Genomic DNA, 20,062 nt, shown 5'->3' with positions numbered 1-20,062 from the left:
AGAGCTGTTTAGCATCAAATTTCAAAAGGGTGTTGATAAGGGAGAAGGACTTTGTGAAACATCAGGATGAAATTAGACCAAAACACAGTTTGCATTAAATGGAAAGAATTTGTTCAGGAGAAGGCAGGCAAAGTCTGCATATGCTGTGTACATGTGTAAAGGCTTAACATTTTGCCATCACACATGCACTGTATTTTTAAAGTAGCTGAAGTGGTAAACTATGATCCACTTTAGGAACAAAAAGAGACATATTCATTAATATTCCATCTTCCTTGAAGGTGAATCAAAGAAAAATGAATCACCAGTGTCAGTGTAGTGATGAATAGTGCTGCTTTTAGTTATTATTTTTATTCAAGTTTATTCATTCAGCCCTTCCTTCCTTACCTACCTTCTCCTGCTTAATCATTACTGTTAGTGTAGTAGCCTATTTATGTCTCCAGAAATACATGGAATTTAAGTTGTGCTGACAATAGTCCTTTAACCAAAAGGTTCCCCTTTTGTCAAGTTTTTTCCTTCTTTGTGTCACTTTATGTGCATGAATTAAATTAACTCTTTCAGCTGACCTGTGTTGACCCATTGAATTAGCCCCTAAACATGATTTTGAGTTGACTCTGATCACTTTGTCTGCCTGACAGAAGCTCTTCACAATGATTTTTTAAATGGAATGTTTCCAAGTGATTCTTGTACACTTTATATTGTTCATTGATATTGTTGTGCGACTTAGTAGGAGCAATTTGGTTATTGGCAAAGAGTCAATGATTATGGGAAATAATCATCAAAGTAAAATCAGTGTATGCTTAATACACATAAATATCGGGGCACCACCCTGTCACCAGGGACCAATAGCCAAATTAATTAATGGGAAAACAGTCTCTTAAAATTGTGAAGGATGATTCCGAGCACTGGCTGTCATGAATTCAGCTGTTATTACAAGTACATACACAATAACCACAGGCAACGACAGGTTAAACTATAACAGGATTTATTAAACAGCAACAACCATCCATAGATAAGTATCACTTTGTAATAAACACTATTATAATCTAAGTTTTATCAACACCCATTAACTATTAACTAAGATAACACAGGTACAGCAACAAGAGTATATCTATACATAGGTGTGCCTATATACAGGAGTGTGTGTGTGTGTGTGTGTGTGTGTATGGGTGTGTGTGAGAGAGAGAGATGATGACAACAGTATGGGGCTAACAAGCTAGCCAGGTAGCAGCTAACAAGCTAGTGGCTAAAAACAAACAAAATGGCAGTTAGCAAGCTAGCCAGAGGGGGGCTAACAAGCTACAGGCTAAAAACAAACAAAATGGCGGTTAGCAAGCTAGCCAGAGGGTGGCTAACAAGCTACAGGCTAAAAACAAACAAAATGGCGGTTAGCAAGCTAGCCAGAGGGTGGCTAACAAGCTACAGGCTAAAAACAAACAAAATGGCGGTTAGCAAGATAGCAGCAGGATAGCAGCTAACAACAAGCTAGTGGCTGACTACAATTAAGATGGCGGATGGCCACATGAGGGGAGGAGCTACAACCAGAATGGCGAGTGGGGAAACTACAACCAAAATGGTGGAGAACCACATGAGGAGGGGTCAGCACACCAGGATGAACAACCACATAAAGGATGACTCAGCAAACAAAACTAGTCACACGCATGTGATGACTCAGCAAAACTCCAAATGACTACCGAAGAATACGCCGGCCGTATAATTCAGAGCCAAGATGGTGTTAACCAACGTGCTGTTGCTTATGTGGTCACAGAAGAGAACGATGGGCGGAAGCCTTTGAGCGCCACGTACCCCTTGGTTACGGTTCGTGATCGCGTGCTCGGACTTTCGCCTCACCGTTCAGAAAGAACAGTGTGAGGAAAGATAGAAATGAAAACACAACCCAATAAAAGAATTCACTCTAATTCTTTCGAAACTCGCGTGTCACCACACAATAGCGGAGTCAGTAAACCGGAGCTTATCTGCTCAGCTATTGGCCCTTTAACTGGTGACGCGCGGTCTCGCTGAAACGGCGGAAATGACCGACCGGAAAACAAAATCAATGAATGCAGCACTTAAAAGTTACAGAAAGCATGTGTAAACAACCCTACGTTACACTATCTCTGCCCAGACATAAGCCTCTTACGTTGCGTTGCTCCGATCGTTCGGAGTTTGAAATAATGATCCGCTTAAACGTTCGCAGCGTCGTCCTCGGCGGGATGCTGGCGGTCCGTTATTCTGATGATGCGGAGTGTTGATCTCTCGGTGGCAGCGGAGAAAATCACCGGTGAAAAAGTTAACAAACTTTGTTTCGTCCTTAACAAAGTCGGCGCGCGGCTCGTTAACGTGCGATCAGCTGATTGCCCAGCGATCCACGTCGAAAAAGGGAAAAAGGAAAAGTTACAGGAAAAATACAGCAGTCTGTTTCTCGGCCTGCGAGTTGCAGAACTGTGACCCGGGATCTAAAATGATGTTAATCAAACGTCTGATTTTTGCTCCCTTTGGGCGGTTTGGACACTTGGAGAGCCTGGAGCAGCTCTCACTGTCACAGCACGCACGGGGAAAAAGCGCATGCTGATGGTCGCAGTGACCTTTTATTACCTGAGTGACGTCACCTCGGACCCCCGTGGAGATGGCTGGCACGCAGCCAATGTCCGTGCCGGTTCTGAGTTTAAACTCAGGAATTTATGACTAGTTGCACATCATGAGTGGGGTCTCTAACAGTTGGTCACTCTAACTCAGGCTTTATGGGTTACATGTAGGCCGCTCTATTGTTCTCCAGAGCGCATGGCCAGAGATCCCAACAATATGCATGGGAAGGAAACAACCCATAGGCACTTAAAATGATCATTGTATTTTGTAGTTTGAGCCAAATTTCTAACACCAACAATTGTGGAAGATATATCACAGCCTTGTACCAGTGAAAGCCGGAAGTTAAACCACAATTTACAATCATCTGCTCAGCGTGGTAGGTTTGTGTGGTTCATGTTTGCAAAAATCCTGCATTTTTTAAAATTTCAAACATACCAGTCACCGGCTGGGTGTGAAAGTAATACCTTTGAAGTGTCAGAAATCAGAGACTTTTTTTGAACCTCCATTTTGTGGAATTTCTGTCTCAGCTGCCAGCACTGCCAACTTGGAGGAGATTACTGTACAGACTGGGCCAAAGGAAGGGGTTGTGGGGTTTTGAGGGGTGTCAGTGTATGCCTTGGTCATCGAGACAGCAGATCACGTACCGGTATGTGTTCTGTGATTCTCAGTTATGTATTTGTTATCATTGCCATGCAAAAAGTGCATGCTGTAAATACAGGGAGTTGTGCGTATTGGTACTAATTGAGCAGGATATTCCTGACAGTTTTTACTTGAACTTTATAGGTTTTCCTTCCCTGCGTGGGCAGGAATGAACTTTCTGGAAAAGGCAGGGATGAAGTTCTTTGTTCATAGACAACACACATACAGCCAAGTACAGTAGAAGTATTAAACCCCTACACTGTGACTACTCCAAGTCTTTAAAGACCCATTTATTTGCAGTAAAGATACCCTGTGGAGTGGAGGTTTTGACCACTTTTACTGCTGTGAAACAATGTTTTTGTGAGTCGGTCTGTGTCTTGAGTATGTGTGTATGCACATGTATGCCTTGAGTACATGTGTGATGCACATTCTTGCTTGGATTGAAGCTAAAAATCTATTAAGTAAGAACATTTCAGGTTTGGCTTTTTTTTTCTTTTTTTCCCCCCAATGAACATTCTTTTCACGGTATTAAATCACTGGAATGCCCTTTCAAACTCTTGCATTTTGAGAGACCTGATAATTCCCAAATATTTGTCCACATTTATGCCGTAGCTTGCATTTGAATTTGTGGTCTTTAAATATATACTACCAAGTACTGTGAAGAGCAACAATTGTTCGGTAATATTGTTTAGTCATGTGACTTTATGTAACCCATGAAAGCACAAAGCAGGGAGCTGTGGGTCAGATGGGGTTGACGGAATATTCCTACTGTGGAGCAAAAGTAAAACACTTTAACCCTCATCTACCATCTTACTACATAATCTCGCATCAGTAGTGACGTGCGCTTAAAACTTGAGCCTTTTGTGTCCCTTCTGCCAAGTGTTTGGCAGACAAACTTAACTTTTCCTTGCTTGGTCATTTGAAAAAATAAGGGAACAGTTTGATTGCTCTGCTCAGCATCATCTTTGTGTCATGGGAGCTGCGGCTTGGAGCCCAAATGAAAAGTATGACTTTCTTCAAATCCCGAAATGTTACATAATTATGAAATGGTCTGTTATTGCTTTGATGTGTCACACTGTCAGTGAAATATTTGAAGGTATGTAGCTCTTCTTTAACCCTGACATTTTGCTCCCTGAATGTTGCTGGCCGTTTTATTCAACTAGTCATCACTCTGCAGTTTCGTCCATGTTTTTTATAATTTTCTTATTTTGACATGTGCTTTTAGTTTGATCCTGTTTAATCCTTTATTTGTTTAATTTTTCAGATGCATATGGGAGCAATAAGACATTTGTCATATATTTGCATGTTTGCCATTTGTATAAACACAACAGACTGCTTTCATGTTCAGTTTGCTGCAGTGTTTTTGAAATGCCAGACCAGTTCTGCATTCAGATTAGATCCTAAACATGATCTTTCTCTCATTTTTATTTTTTAAAAAGTGACAACAGTTTTCCAAAATGTTAGGTCAACCTCAATATTTGTGTGGCTTGGTCACATGTATCTACTGGTGCTTTTAGCATAAAACGGCAAACGAATGTGATGATTGCAACATGCAGGGTATTTCAGTAACTGCGTAATGTTATCCTGGATGTTCAGTCTTACCTTTCCATTATACTTTAAAGTCTTCAGAGGAGATCAACAAGCGAGAAACTATCAAGAGAGGTACAATTTGAATGTAATTCACTTAAGATAAATATCTTTGGCATTATATGTTAACTATAATTGAGGCAATTTCCAACTGTTCTGCCAATATAGCAGCAGCGGAAAGTTAACTGGCCTAAAAGCCTAAAAGTCTAAAAGCATTTACTCTATTTTTCTCATTTTCACCTTAGCTGTCTAAATAATACTTCAGCAGTTGGCAGATGTTTCTAACTGTTAAATAATGTAATGTTTGATGGTGCATAGTGGTGACTGTTGACCGTCCTGTAAATCTTAATCTAAAGTCACTGATGTGCGTCAGTCTCGTTTGGAAAAAAGTGGATAATTTGGCTTCCTGGGTTTTCTCATTGCCCTAACTGCTCTGTGAGTCACATCTCACTCTCCAGCAATGCTTCCCAGAGGCATCACTTTCCTCTGGCCCTGAACTCTGTCATTCAGTGGTAGTACATGAAAGTCCAGCTGGTGCTGTTTTATACGTTAAGCATCACACTTTTTTCCCTTCAAAACAGCTTCTTTAAACACCATTTACCCTGTGGCTATGTCTCACCAGGGTCTGTGTAAAGAATGCATGGCTCCTCTTAACTTTAAAGGTATTTACTAAACTTTAACCAAAGCCCCCTTTCTTTATAAGACTTCCTTGGGAAGCTCACACAGTTCATTCAACAGATTTTTTCCTTTGCCTTTTAAGACAGGTTGGACTCCCCACTGTGCTAATTGCAGCGGCCATCTATCTTTGATAAGTGCGAGCTGACAAAACAAACGTGTTTTTAGTCAGAATAAACTCAAAGACAGCTTTTGTGTCTGTAAATACACTGGAAAAAACATTTTGTAATCAAACAGTGACCACCCGGGCCAAGCTGTCAGCAGAGCACTGATGGGTTCAATTACAGGAAAGGCAAGAGGTGAAAGTTGGAGCCAGTGGATTCCAGGGTTTCTATCTCAAAACTTTGACTTGCATAATTTTTTATTAACAATAACTTCTTCCACCTGTGTCCACTTAGAAAATCCTCAGTTTGACTTGTACACATTTTTTTTTTTTTAATCAGCTTGGTTTATTTGAAGGTGTTTTATTTCTTTGAGGTGCTTAGACTGGGGTCTGTTCAGCCCTTTTGCCATATCAATTTTGAGTATAACTCAATATTGCAAAAGGACATCGTAAAATCACCAAGAAATGTCTCTGTATATATAGATATAACCTTAATTTTAGACACCTGAGGCTAGCAGCTGACTTACCATGAATTTGAATTTCTAATAATACAAGGTCTAGTGATCTGTAACTCAGTTAAACCTGATCACGTATAAGGGCAAAATAAACTGTTCCATATTTTCAATAATGAAGGAGACGGTATGCACCGGGGCATCCTCCGACTCTGAGAATGGCCGCCGTCATGCCCTGGCAGACCATCAAGAGGTATGGTGACTGAAGCTGGTGATGGCTACCAGGTGGCATTTGTTGCTTTAGAGTGGAAGCAGGCTAGGCGGCAGCTGTCTGGTCCCCACTCTGCAAACCAGTAGCTGGGACAAACAGTACTGGAGGGGAAGAAGGTGGATTAGCCACTATCCCTCTAGAATAGTCCCCTCTGCTTTGAGTAAGCACAGCTGACCATGTGGCACTGCTTCAAAGAGACTTTTCGTGACAGTGGGATGTTAAAGCAGTTGCGTCACAGCACAGAAAACAAAAACCACTTGTGCCATTTAGGGATTCCATTGTTTTTTGCTAGCCAGTAAATCTTTTTAGCATTGTAGTTAATCTCAGGTATTAAGTAGATTTTAACATGAATTAAAGTTAGTGAAAATATGAGAACCCAGATTAACTTGTAAAGAAAATTTGTCATTTGTCTTTATCATGAAGTTGCATAAACAGATGTAACGTATCATTTTTGCATTAAAATGTCTAAAATCACTAGACCTTTGCTATAGGTTTTGTTAAGCCTCCCTACAGTCATCATGGCAGGAGAAATTATGTTATCGAGTTGTCAATCTGTCCCATTCTCGTGAATGTGATATTTGTTATGCCCCTTGATAGAATTTCTTCAAATGTGGTACAAACGTCCCCTTGGTCTCAAGGATGCGATGAATAGAATTTGGTGTTCAAAAGTTACTGTGACTTCACAAAACAAAAAAAGTTTTTGGTCATAACTCAAGAATTCATACTCTATGAAGAAATTACACACACATTTCTAATTGAATAAAATGATGAAATAATGGTATTTTATATCCAAAATGCCAAAGATCTACTTCAATATGACATCATAATATTTACATTTGGCCTTACACTGAATTGGTGACACAGATACTAATATTGGAAGATCAGTGCTGGCTGTATCGATCTTCTGCGCTGCTGGGTTAAAAATGGCTGTGAAGATAAAACTATAAAATATTACCTTGTTCATGAACATTTCTGCCTAAGACATGTCATAGATTTTCGTCGGCAGTGGTGGTGGGTTAACTGTGAAGACAACTCCTGTGGTCCCATGCCACTTACTTGTTTTGTTATTATTCAGAGACTCCTAGAGGCAGAAACTACATACTGTGTGTTTTAACTATGCTCATATCTGTCTGTTTGTCCTTAATGAATTTGAATGCAGTGTAAGTATAAATACCATATAAAATTTAGCTTTTTAGATCACCAGCTGGCATTTTGCTGCATCATGACACTGGTGAAATCTCTTTGTGCTAGATGATACATCGGGACCCACTGGTTTTTCCCTAGCTAGAAGAAAAATCAGCTGAACAAAGCAAAATAAATGCATCAAAAAACTGACATCTTTCATTGGAAATATTCAGTGGATAATATTATTTAAAATGCAGCCAATATGTAGCCTGCAGAAATTCAAGTCTTTCAGTAAACATTGTATATGAGTGTACTAGTCCACATGGCAGCAGCAGCATTCCAGTGAAGTAACTGTCAGGGTTTTTTTTTTTTTTGGACCACCGGAGACACTTTGTTCTGTTGGCCTCTTGACCTGAAGGTGAGGAACCCAGGAGACACATTCTATACTGGTGTCTCAGCATGGGGATAGTGTGTTGTAAAAATGGGTGGAATGGTTTCTCCGGCTGATGTCTCAATAGCCCAATAACTTGGGGAAAACAAAACAAAACAGAAAAATGTGTAAAACTATGCAATAGAGCATCAACCTGTTTTCTCTATGTATGACATTGGTCATTGACATTGAACAGCTGGTGCGATTTTGTTGATTTGGTGTTATTCACAATAAGATTACAATGTCTACCCTTTACCTGATAACTCTGCCTCTTTCTAAAGTCTTAAGCCCTATGATCAGCTTCATTGAGAGAGCTGATTTTGGTAATCTTACAGTCAAGGAATACTAAGTGTTTCCCCATGCTGTGGCATCTGCTCCACGAAACAACCACCTTTTTGTCTTGATGTTTGTAGAGAAATGTGAAACAAAGGGCTAGTCAGATGGAGTCAGCAATGAGTTCAACCCTACTTTAGGCACACTCATCTCAGGACAATCTGGAAGGAAGCGGGTGACTGAGGTAACCCCTTTCTGTGCCTCAATGCTTATCTCATGCAGTGATGCATGTGATGCTGCTGTCTCTTAAGATGCACAGAGGCCAAGATCTGTATTTGATAATAACAACATGTTTCTCATTACTGCCATAGAAAAAAAAAACACATGCCAAGCATGAAGCTTTATTTTGAGATCATGTATTAGAAGATTAAGATGTGGATCCTCACCAGGTGGTGTTGACTGTAGTGATAGTAATGTTGTTAAGGTGTTATCTGAATGATATATGGAGTGCTGGTCATGTTACAGCATTTAACAAAGCACTTTATCTCTGGGCTTTATATGGTTTCAGATGCTTCTGCTGTTTGTCTTTTAGAATCATGTCCATTTGATTTTAGACTTTTTAAATAAATAGGTAAGATGTCAGTATCGAACAGTAGAAATTGTGTCCTTTTGTTGGACTTTTGGATGCTTTGACATGTTTCTTTGTTATTGTTTTATGTATTTCTGTTTTTAATTTTCATTTGCTTCAATTTTCTTTTGAATGTTTTAGTTCTTTGTCTCTCTGCTTGAATAATCATAATCTGATTTGTGTGTCAACAGTCAGTAGTATGGTATCTTTTTCTTTCAAAGCTATGTTATGCTGCTAAAAAAAATAAACAGCTGAAAATAGGAATAAGGAACCCATTAATGCCTATCATTTTCTAATAGTCCTTGACAAATGTCTGAATGGAACAGAAAAGAAAAACAAGGCTATTCATGCCATACTGGTCTCAAAAACAACTTGTGATAATTTGAAAGTAACCATCCCCAAAGGAAGAGTTTTAAGGGAAAGAATGGGTACAAATACTATTGTTGTATAGTTGTAATTTCAAGAGTTGCTGTTTTGTGTGTAAGGCCTGTTCAGTACTAAATTGAAGGTGTTGCTTTCCATTTTTTAAAAAATGTTCAGTCAGAATAAAATATTTTCTAAAATGGGTTTTCCTCCAGGCTCTGCGTGGCATTCCCTACTGCTTGACATATTTTTTTGTGAACTTGAAGTCCTTTTGGGTGGTATGTACTTTTAATTTCTCAATCTGGCCATTTTATGCCCTGTCACCTTGCAAAGTGTTGCAGTGGTCAGTTGAAGCAATGTAGCTACCTCCTCCCATTTCTCATCTGTCATGTGGAGAACAAGACTTGTGCAATTCACAAAAGTCCCCTAAGGTGCCAGATAATTGGGTTCATTTTGCCTGGGAATGTGGCTGATTGCATTTTGGCTGCCCTATGAAGGACCAGTTTTTTAGGTACAAAGGCCAGAGAAGTGTCAGACATGTAGTGTCACTTTTCCATTTTTCCTGTAACGTAGCAACTAAGGCTCAGTGGCGTGAAACATCTGCCATTGTAATGGACCAGCTAAACAGTTGGTCTACCTTTAGTTACATATTAATGACTCAACCTACTTGATGAAGTCCATATTCATCATCTTATGTATTTCACTTTGACCATTTGCTATATTTTTTGTGACTTCTCTTACAGTGTACTATCAGATTGGCAGTTCGCAGCAAACTCAGAAAACTGTAGGGCAGGTGTAAATACACCTGTTTTAAGTTATGAATCGGTATCAGTCAGTTAATAATTGTCTAAGATGTTTTTAAGAAATCTCCAAATAAATTTTCAAGAATTGAAAAATTGAATCAAGTCAGTAGACCTTGATTAAACCTCCTTGGACAGTGTTTAAATAGCCATTTCCATTTTGAAGTTATTATGTTCAGAATTAAGGAATGGAGTCAACCCTGGAAAGCAAAGGGTCCAGAAATCAGTAAAGATCAATTGCATATCTTCCTAATTAGATTAGAGTAGGTCCAGTAGTGAGGCCCGATTTTTCCTCTTTGTGAGATTCACATACACCTTACCGCTGTGAAGGGAAATAGCTGCCTTTTCCTCAGGGATCGTGCTCCCTTGTCAATGAAAAGGTTAAGCCATTTTAAAGCACTTGAGAGAAGGATTGTAGATTATATTTTTGGAGCAGAGTGGATTTTCTTTTGAAAAGGAATGTTTGAAAAGGATATATGAATTTCTACTCCCTCTTGGTGCTTTCTGACCCTAGGTAATTGTGGCTAAATACATTATATTAATCAAAATCTATTGTATACCTGCTGGTTAAGAGTTGAAGTATGATAAATCATTTGTGTTACACTCTTGAGACACACACGTACAAAATGATTTGTTTTTCTTTGAGCTGAAAATGTAAGAGCACACATTCATCAAGGCCTCAACTAAAAGATTGAGTCACCACTAACTAATTACGGTACGCTAAAAACATATGCCATCAATGTCCATGTTTTAATAGTTAAAATACAAAGTATGATTCTGTTTGAGGTGGTTGTTTTTCTTTCTCTACTGGTCAGAGATGTTTGAATAGCAGTGGGTGCAGTGTTCTGTTTTTGTAATAGAAGCGGCAATAAAAATTCCATATGCTGAGAGAAAAACAGTTTGTTCTGTATTTGGCCGAGGGCATGGCCAAGTTGTAGGTAGACTGCATTTGTCCTGTAAAGTATTCTGAATTCAGTCTCAGGTTGTTGTGACCTGTTCTGGTGGTCTACAGACTGGCATTTAAAAAGAGGTATCAAGGAACTTCCCTTCTGAACCTCTGTAAAGAATAGCTGCATGTTAACCTCATTCAGGGTTTAGAATTAAACCTCAAAGAAATCTGATTCAGGATACACAGCACATTGCCTATATTTCATGGCAAGATATAATAAATCATGACAGTTTTACAGTTGGTAGAACCTAAGCGCAAACTATTTTCAGTGACTTGTTCATGTCTCACAGGAACAAATCAGTGAAAAGTTCCAATTAGGAAGTGATTCTTGTGGCCCTGCACAAGAAAGAGGCTTGACAGTGTTTCCAAGAAGTTTTCTGCTTGCTAATAGTTTGATGGAGTTTTTACTTGAGGAGAATGCTGTATGAGCCCTGTCATCTGGATGTGTTTAGACTGCATGTGCTTGGAGCTGGCGGCCAGATGACTTCAACTGAGGGACAATGAAATCTCCGGGGTCTAAAGGAGAAAAGGCCCTTATTCTGATGTCTCTCCTCAGATGAAACCACATCTGGCCAGTTTTCGCATACCTCAACAGCTTGTATGTGGTGGGACATAAGAGGCCTTGCAGTTCTTTGTTCATTTGGTTTTTGAAAGTTGATAATTTGACAACAAGTAGTAATTTGTATGTCCAATTTAAATGACCAACTATACACAACATACCCATGTGATATCATAAGTGTTAGTCAGAATCCTGGATGTTTGTTGTGTGAGGATTGTGAGATCGTTATTTAATTGGTTGCTGTAATGATGCGTGGCACTTTATCAAGCCCCATGAGAGTCACAGACATGCTTATTTACTAAAATGAGCTCACTTTCTTGTATTATGCAATCACATTCTGTCACATCTGATTTCCTTCAGGTCTTTAAGTTTCTCACCCCCCCTCAATTGTTTACACCAGCTTCTTTTGAAAAATCACTTCAAATGTTTAGTGTGTGAAGGCACAATTTTCATTGTCACGCAAGAGCAAGCAATATGAAATCTTGCTTAGCACATTTAGTTTAGGATTGACCTTTGATACTATTAAAACTCTTCAGCATTTCTACAGAACTATTATATTTTATTGGCCAGTAACTTTAATTTAGTAACATAACATCCCATGTGGGGTGGCACGATGGAGCAGTAGCACAGTCGCCTCACAGTCCTGGGCTCAAATTTCCATAGTCTACTGGTTTCTTCCCACTGTCCAAAGCAAGTTAGGTTAATTAGCTACTCTAGATCACCCAAATGTTTGAATATGATTGGTTGCCTGTCTGTGTGTCAGCCCTGTGAGTGACTGGTAACCTGTTCAGGATGTACCCTGCCTCTCGCACAATGTCAACCAAGGTTTACTCCAGTCCACTGCAACCCTCCAGCTACTGATGGATTGTCATAGCTAATGGATGGATGTGGTTCACTGTTGTGAAGTACACATACATGGTTAGCCTCTCAGCATGGCTGAAACTGTTCTTGTTGCATACAATAACCGATCACGGATCCATATTTGGATCTGTACGTGCACTTATTATTTAAAAGTGTTCCTTACTTATGAAAGTTTCTTTACTGACATATAATTAAAACTGATGCTATGTTAAAATGATCCCAAACAGTTCCACATAGATTTTAAATTGTGAAAGTAAAATCAGCACTGATTTCATGGTATCAGCACTTTGTAACAGTTAGTACTCAGTATCAGTAAAATGCATCCGTAGTTATGTGAAGTCTTTCTTGGAACACATATTGACACATAAAAAACAACTTGCGGTGGTCGTCTTCGGTTTCCAACAAAGTGCAAGATGGTCCCCGTTGTGATTATTTGTTATTTTACCTGTCATCATGCTGTTCTGCACCAGCAGCTCCCTAATCTGTGGCATGACCGCTTGCTGTGTCATTTCATCACACATTTTGGCCTTTAACCTGTGTCAAACCAAGTTTGTGACATATATGCTAAAGTATCTCTCATCAAGTTTCACCTGCTGTCCTCAGGAACTCTACTGCATACCAGCACTCTTCAAAAGCTACATTTTACAGATGTATTGGCCGTGGCTGCACACGGGTTTTGCAGCTGAGGAAATATCATAGACTTGCGGTACATATGAGTGTTTCCAGATGGCATGGCAGTGTGGTGTCTTGACAGATAATGCATCATTTGTTGGACAAGTGTGACAAATGTCAGTGGTGCATTTGCTTTAAACAATAAACACCTTTCGGAAATAGAAAACATTTATTCTTAAACTGCACTGAGGTATGTTTCTTCGTTGACTTCACTGGCACTGATGAGCCTGTCTCACTGTTGGCTTAATGACTTTTCATGGATAACACAAGGATACAAGTGTCCCTCAGCACTGGGGTTCAGTGTCAGGTTATAGTAGTCAATAGTTCCACTGGTGTAATTCTTTATCCAAGCAACTCAGTTAGCGGTGTTTGTTGGTGAGAAGCCGGTGAAGGATCAAAACCTTTTGTCTTTGCATTACTGATGCCTACTGATAGATAGATAGCTAGATACTTTATTGATCCCGAGGGAAATTTAAGGTAGATTGGTAGGATAGAGGTGATAGGGTCATAGGAAGGAAAGCCTACATCCTCCCAAGGTCACCAGAGGAGCTCAGGAACATAGGCTGCAAATTGCAGCAAATTGTTAGCTTTAGCTATTTAAAAACATTTGACCTGTCAAAAGTTTATTCCCAAAAAAGGTTTACTCATATGATATACTATGAACACCTTCTCAAATGTCCACTTGTGTATAATCTTTCATAATGAGGCTGTGCAAATCTACCTTAAGATATTGGATTGTAGTATCCAGAACTGTATTTTTTTTGTCATTTACCATTCTTTTAATAACAACAGTACCTGCATTCATACATTGTTCACACACTGCACTGAACCAAAGATTTCCCCAAGTGTGCTTCAGGTTTTGTGTTTTTTTTCTAGAGGACCATACTGACTCAGATAAAGTAAACATAGGGCCACAAATTGGGAATTTAAATTAGAACAATTAACATGGAGTGCTGAAATCTCCAATGGTCAACTGCTTTGTAAAAACATTCTGCCAGTCAGTTTTAAGTTGTCACACAGTTTCTGTGCCTTTTCTTTTCTTTCCGGCTACAAGTTTCCATGACAAGTCTGTGGCATAGTTAGCATGCTTGGTCAAAAGATGTCCTTTGATGTCGCATTCTTTGACTACCGCAATAGTCTCTTGGCATATCAAACATACAAAATATTTAGATGTCCACCTTTGGTTGAAAACATGACATTCAAATCAACTTTCATCTGTACTCACGTCTCTACCACTAACGTAATTTGTCACTTGAGGTGAGTGATCAAGAGTCAATTTCAGACTTTTAGTTCAGTCTAAATGTAGGTAGCGCCTGCTGTCGGAATCAGGTTAATAGCAATGCAAACTCTGTATAGTCATTTGCTTGGAGATTCATTAACATAGTGATGCCTTTTGTCTATGTATGTATGATTGAATGTATTTATTTATTTACTGGGGGGTTGTTTGTTTTATTTTTCTGTGAAGAGTTTGTCCATGGGCCTCTTCCGGCCGTGGAGCTGTATTTTGACAGTTTGTGATTTAAAAGCTTGTTTTTGTTTTTGTCACATTTTTCAGCATCAACAATAAACTGCAGCAGCCAGAAGCAGCATCTGGGGTGCTGGAATATGCCATGAAGCATTTTGGTGAGCTGGTAAGTTTTTTGTTTTTTTTTTCCTTGAACTGATACACCTTCAAATTCATGGAATTTCAAAAATGATTTACTGGTTTGCATTTCATTTTGGTCTTAGTATTTGTAGCAACAGCCCACACCAGCTCAGCCTTTTGCCCTTCTTGATGCATTTTGAGATTAAATACATTTTTTACGGGTTGTATTATACGTGGTCTCTTGTCTGCATACACAGTTTAACATGGTGATGAGGGTCATTTGAGACACACACCCCAGAACACACTGTTCTTAATGTGCAGCATGTGGAAAGACCATCTGCTAAGCTGATCAGTAGTTAGGGAGCAGAATTATGACTTTTCCATCCAATTTACAGGATGTTTGGATTATCTTACATATTTGCCCACCTTTTTTGTGTCACTGCTTTATATTTATTTAAAACGTACTTGGGACTACTACTTTTTTCCACTGGTAAAAGAAAGTAATTGTTCTTAATAAAAATAGATTCTTTGTTTCTTAGTGGCAGGTTGTTTGTAAGGTTTCTAAATAGCTTCATTTTGTGTAACTCATGTGTGACTTCTGATAACTGATTCAACTCTAAGTAGAAAGCCACAGAGTGTGTCAGTTCTAAATGTCAGCATTATTATTTATATTGAGCTAATGTCTGAATTTGCCTCTTGGGTATATCAGATAATTTAAACTGTATATTGTTAGGGAGGACTGCACCTCCCTAATGAAATATTACATAAATCTCCTCAGTGTTTCATGTTCTCTGTAGATGAACCTGGGCCAGATATGAAATAACTGTCAAACAGTGGACGTACATTGGACACCATCACACGAAGTTTCCACATCAATTACATAAGAGGAAAACAGCATTTTTTGTTTTGGTCGTCTCTGTTACCAAAATTGCTTCACTTAGTAACTGTCAGTTTTGTTTGGTTCTTGTCTGCGTGTACCAGACAGGATTTATAAACTTTGAACAGACTAAACCAGTACCCACCACTGATTTGTTGTGGTGTAAATGTGTACACATTTGATATTACTTCATTCCAGTGAACATGACCAATGTGATTGGTTCTTCTTTAGAATAAAACATAAAACAGTAAATTATTTTTTTTTGCACTAACACATAAAACGTATATAAAACCCTGGCATCTAACACACACAATTAATTTAACTGAGTGAGTTGTTTAAAAAGACGTAGAACAATTACGGGGTTCATCTTATGTTATAATGAGTGATGGACTTAAAATATGACTTGCAGCCTAACAGTTGCCACAAATCAAATTCAAGCACTTAGCTGGTGTTGATGGCATGTTTAATGTATGCAGTCAGTGGTGGGAAGACGCAGAGGAAAAACAGAGATGTGGTTTGGAGATCAGAACCGAAACATAGTATTTCCTAAGATAATGCATTCAACATTTTGGTTATTTTTAGCCAGAGGTCAAATCAGATGTTTTCTTCTCAAGCATTAGGGCTTCTGTGGAAAAGGTTTTTCCTTCTGCCTCTGTGAACTGCATTTATGATTCTCTGTGAAAGCATGGTAAAAGTGAAAAGAAACCAGTTTCATTGTGCACTTCCAGGAACCTTGTTTATGAGGTGACCATTTGGAAACTTTTTTGTAGGAGGATGTAAAGTTCTTCCCTGTTTAGTACACCAGTCAGCCATCATCAGTAAAGCAAAGTTATGGAAATCACTGTTATTTATCATTCATTGCCGTCTCCCAAAAGAAGTCAGTGTCTAGAAATCACTTTTACAGGAAGCTTAGACATACAGTGTCCAGGATTGATTGATTAAGTTGGGATTATAAAATCAGCAATGTAAAATCATAATAAAAGTTAGATGTCTTTGCCTGACTGGAAATGGACGAGTCAAGAACTAAAAAAAAAAACAAAAAAAAAACCAGTTTATTAAATTATGTAGATAACAAATAGGTTTTGGCTACACGATGAAATGCAGAGTAATCCTTTGTGTTAATTGTGTGGGTTCATATAGTTACATGGTCCCAAGTTCACGTTTCTTATGTGACTCCCCCTGCTGCCTTTTTTTCTGTTAGGAAATCCAGGCTACCTGGTATGAGAAGCTACATGAGTGGGAGGATGCCCTGGTAGCGTACGACAAGAAAATTGACATGAACAAAGAGGATCCGGAGCTCATCCTGGGCAGGATGCGCTGCTTGGAGGCCCTGGGAGAATGGTATGTCAGTAGTTCTGTTTGTTGTGAGTTCAGTGGGACTGCAGCGATTGGTTCAAATCAGTGTTCCAGCCTTAAGGTCGTAGATTCATTGATACTTCATTTCATTACTTCATTGATGCTTCATTTCATTACTTCATTCATGCTTCATTTCATTACTTCATTCATTGATATTTGCTGACTGTATTTATGCCATAAGTTTGTTTTTCTAACACATTCAGCCTTGGGCTTTTTATTCACTGAAGTGACAAAATAGAGAACACACCTCTTTCTTTTAACCTTGTCTCTAAAAGATGAAATGTCTGAGGCAATGTACTTGCTGTGAACTCGACCTTCTCCCACTTTTTATTTGCTCATTGTGCGTAGGCAGCCTATGTTCCTAATGAGTTCTGACATTAGGCCTTTGATGACTGGGTGAAAAGAGAGAGAAAATGGTTCCTCTGTGTTCACCAAAGTAATTTTTCTGGGAAGTGCATGAACAAGCATCCAGTGCTAGAAAGAGGCGCCGCCGCTGCTCCAAATGAAAGCTCACCACAGCTGAGACTCAACTCCATAATGACCGCCCACCTTCAAAGAGCATTTTTAGGGAAAAAGAAAGTCACAAGATGTCAGAAGGATCCAAATATGTGAATCATCATAAAACTCATGACGCTAAGCAGATGTTAATTTGCTTATGTAACCTTCCCTCTTTGCACCATTGTTGTATACACTCTGCTCCATTTCATCAGAAAATGATTCAGTAACTTTAAAAGAAAGTAGTTCAGGCCAGTGTTGGTGTTTTGTTGGTTAAATCTTGAAGATGATATAACAGTTGACTTGGTGTTGGGTCAAAGGAGAACACATAAAGAGAAAACATTATTCCTTGTTAAGATAACAATGTGTCCTCTTACATGTGAACACATTGTTCCCTATTAAGGTAAAGGGGTATTGTACTTCTCTGTCAGCTCTGTGCTAATTCCAAACTGGTTAAAGTGTTGAAAGTGCAGTTAATGCTTTTGACAGTCAGACTGAAACCTTGGTTGAGTATCGAACAGCTTTGATCATCTTATCTTCTGAAGTTATCTAATCAAGGGGATTGTCAAACAATCCTGTGAACATTTAAAATGTTGTGATGAACACTATAAAGGAGCTGTCTGATACTTGACAAATACTTCTACATGTCACTCAAACTCAGTCATGCAGCTAATTTGGCATGTTGCACTCTCATGATAGAGGCCAGTGGGTCTTATAAAGGCATTTCTTGACCTACTGAGCTTTCATTTTCTGATCTTGCTTTGCTTATATTTCTAAAAATATTTTGCCACAAAGCTGATCTGTAAGTAGCCAAATGAATTGAAAATTGAAGAAGATTTTCTTGTTTGAGCACATACAGTCTTCAGTGTGTAAACATGTTGATGCTAACTAATGAGGGATCCTGCATGTGATTTCCTTGGCAATGAGAGAAAATATTGGTAACAATTTACTACAGAATACCAGGATGTCAGTTTCTGGTATTTGGCCCAGAAACATCATCTTAAATGTGTTCTGCATATAAGATGATGATCCCCTGCTCGCCCACTTACTATAGCTTCTGTTCAGGTTTTCAGTAGAAATTCCAAAGATGTGAATAATAGTCTGCTGAGTCAAATTATAACCTGAGCTCGTCCTTCCACTGGACTCTGTGTTTGTCGGCTGTAGACACACGTAGGCTCAGTGCATTGCAGCTTTTCATACTTGTTGCTTTGATGATATTCGATAGCCAGGCAGCTGGAGAATGGCTTCACTTCACTGACCCCCATCCTAACCTCTCTCCTTCTGTCCATCCCTCCTGCTTTCCTCTCCCTCATCTAAGTTGGCTCACACATTCATCCTGTAAAACACATGCAGTGGGTTTCATCTCCTCCTGGACAGTGCAGCACTGATTGTTGTTAATGAGGAATTAGTCTTGGTTAGATGCCCTTGACCTCTGAACATCTATCTGATTGCTGGGTTACTTGATTTTATCAGAGCGGGGTCGGACGGTACACTTGATTTAAGATGTTCATCTTTAAGAACAAATGAAGAAATAAATAACGGCAGACGTAATGCAAAGTAAGTCTTATCTTTATCTCATGCATGGCCAAAAGTGCTTGGCTATTCTGGAGAATGAATTCTTCAATAATTGTTTCCTGCAGGAAAAGTAAATGTAGTGTTTTGTCATGTATATATTATTACAGGACTCAGACTTTGGAAAAACATTTTTATCTGTTGAGGATAAATGCGAGTGCAGCATAGGATCAATTTAGACAGCTTTTTAAGTTGTAAAAGCTGCAATTAAGGCAATTTTTAATCAACATCTTGTCACAATGGTTATTAAATTCATGTCATCTAGTCAGAAATGAGTACATTCCTCTATACATATAGTCCATTTTCATCATGTTCTACAGAAGACCAGTCTACCATTCACTGTATTTGTGTTCTGTGTTTTCCTGTAAAATACCAGAGATTTTTCACACAGCTGTCAGACACCAAGTGACATGCAAATCATTGAGATGGCATTTCACAATGATGGAGCATAATTCTAGGTTGCTGAGAATCCCGTTTTTTTGTGTGTGTGCATTCCTTGATTGTCATGTGAGCAGTTCGTGTAGACATACTGCAATGTGCACAGTAATACTCTGCCACTGATTACCTGATTAACATGGGAACCTTATGATAGCTAAGATCAATTTCTGATTAGCTGGTGCACTAACTGTGAACATGGGACTGCACAAATTCTCTCTTCCGTCTTAAGCTTGTGGTTAATGTTTTTCAGGGGCCAGTTGCATCAGCAGTGCTGTGAGGAGTGGACGCTGGTGAGCGAGGAAACGCAGGCCAAGATGGCTCGTATGGCGGCTGCTGCTGCCTGGGGTCTAGGTAACCACTAAAACACTTCCCATCAAATATGAATGAAAAGTATAGTAGCAGTCAGCAGAATTTCCTTCATGAAAGCTGGGTAGGCCAGCCTCTGTTTAACTCAGTGCAACAATGCAATCAAACCAAGCAGCAATGAAAACAGTAAGAGTTCTTGCCAGGTTCCCCTAACATAAGAAGATGGGAATGGAATCCAGTCATAACATTGACATATTGTAACGTCCAATGGCGGAGAAAAGCAAGAACCACACTACAGAGGCACCCTCTGAGGTTTGTGGTCTGTGGCTTTGACTTTCCAAACTCAGTCGTAAACCCTGAGACGATGCCCGACCAGCAGGCCCGTCTATCTGAAGACTCAGACCATTTTTCATTGTTGTCCTTGGGAAGCAAAATGTTGAAGTTGTAGTCATTTATATTATAG

The 20,062-nt window shown here is 39.1% G+C and overlaps 1 protein-coding gene across 4 annotated transcripts in view; it reads left to right on the top strand.

Moving 5' to 3' along the window:
- The window catches only part of mtor (mechanistic target of rapamycin kinase), an 80,045-nt gene that overhangs the window by 32,092 nt on the left and 27,891 nt on the right, over window positions 1–20,062 (top strand). For all 4 annotated transcript variants that reach the window (XM_046395609.1, XM_046395610.1, XM_046395611.1 and 1 more), the window contains 3 exons: window positions 14,526–14,601; window positions 16,634–16,773; window positions 19,544–19,644. In XM_046395609.1, the coding sequence (XP_046251565.1) occupies window positions 14,526–14,601; window positions 16,634–16,773; window positions 19,544–19,644 (317 nt within the window). The remainder of the gene's footprint in view (window positions 1–14,525; window positions 14,602–16,633; window positions 16,774–19,543; window positions 19,645–20,062) is intronic.

This window comes from Scatophagus argus, chromosome 8 (assembly GCF_020382885.2).
Source record: "Scatophagus argus isolate fScaArg1 chromosome 8, fScaArg1.pri, whole genome shotgun sequence".
NCBI classification, from domain to species: Eukaryota; Metazoa; Chordata; class Actinopteri; family Scatophagidae; genus Scatophagus; species Scatophagus argus.
This window is presented reverse-complemented; position numbering and strand designations above follow the sequence as displayed.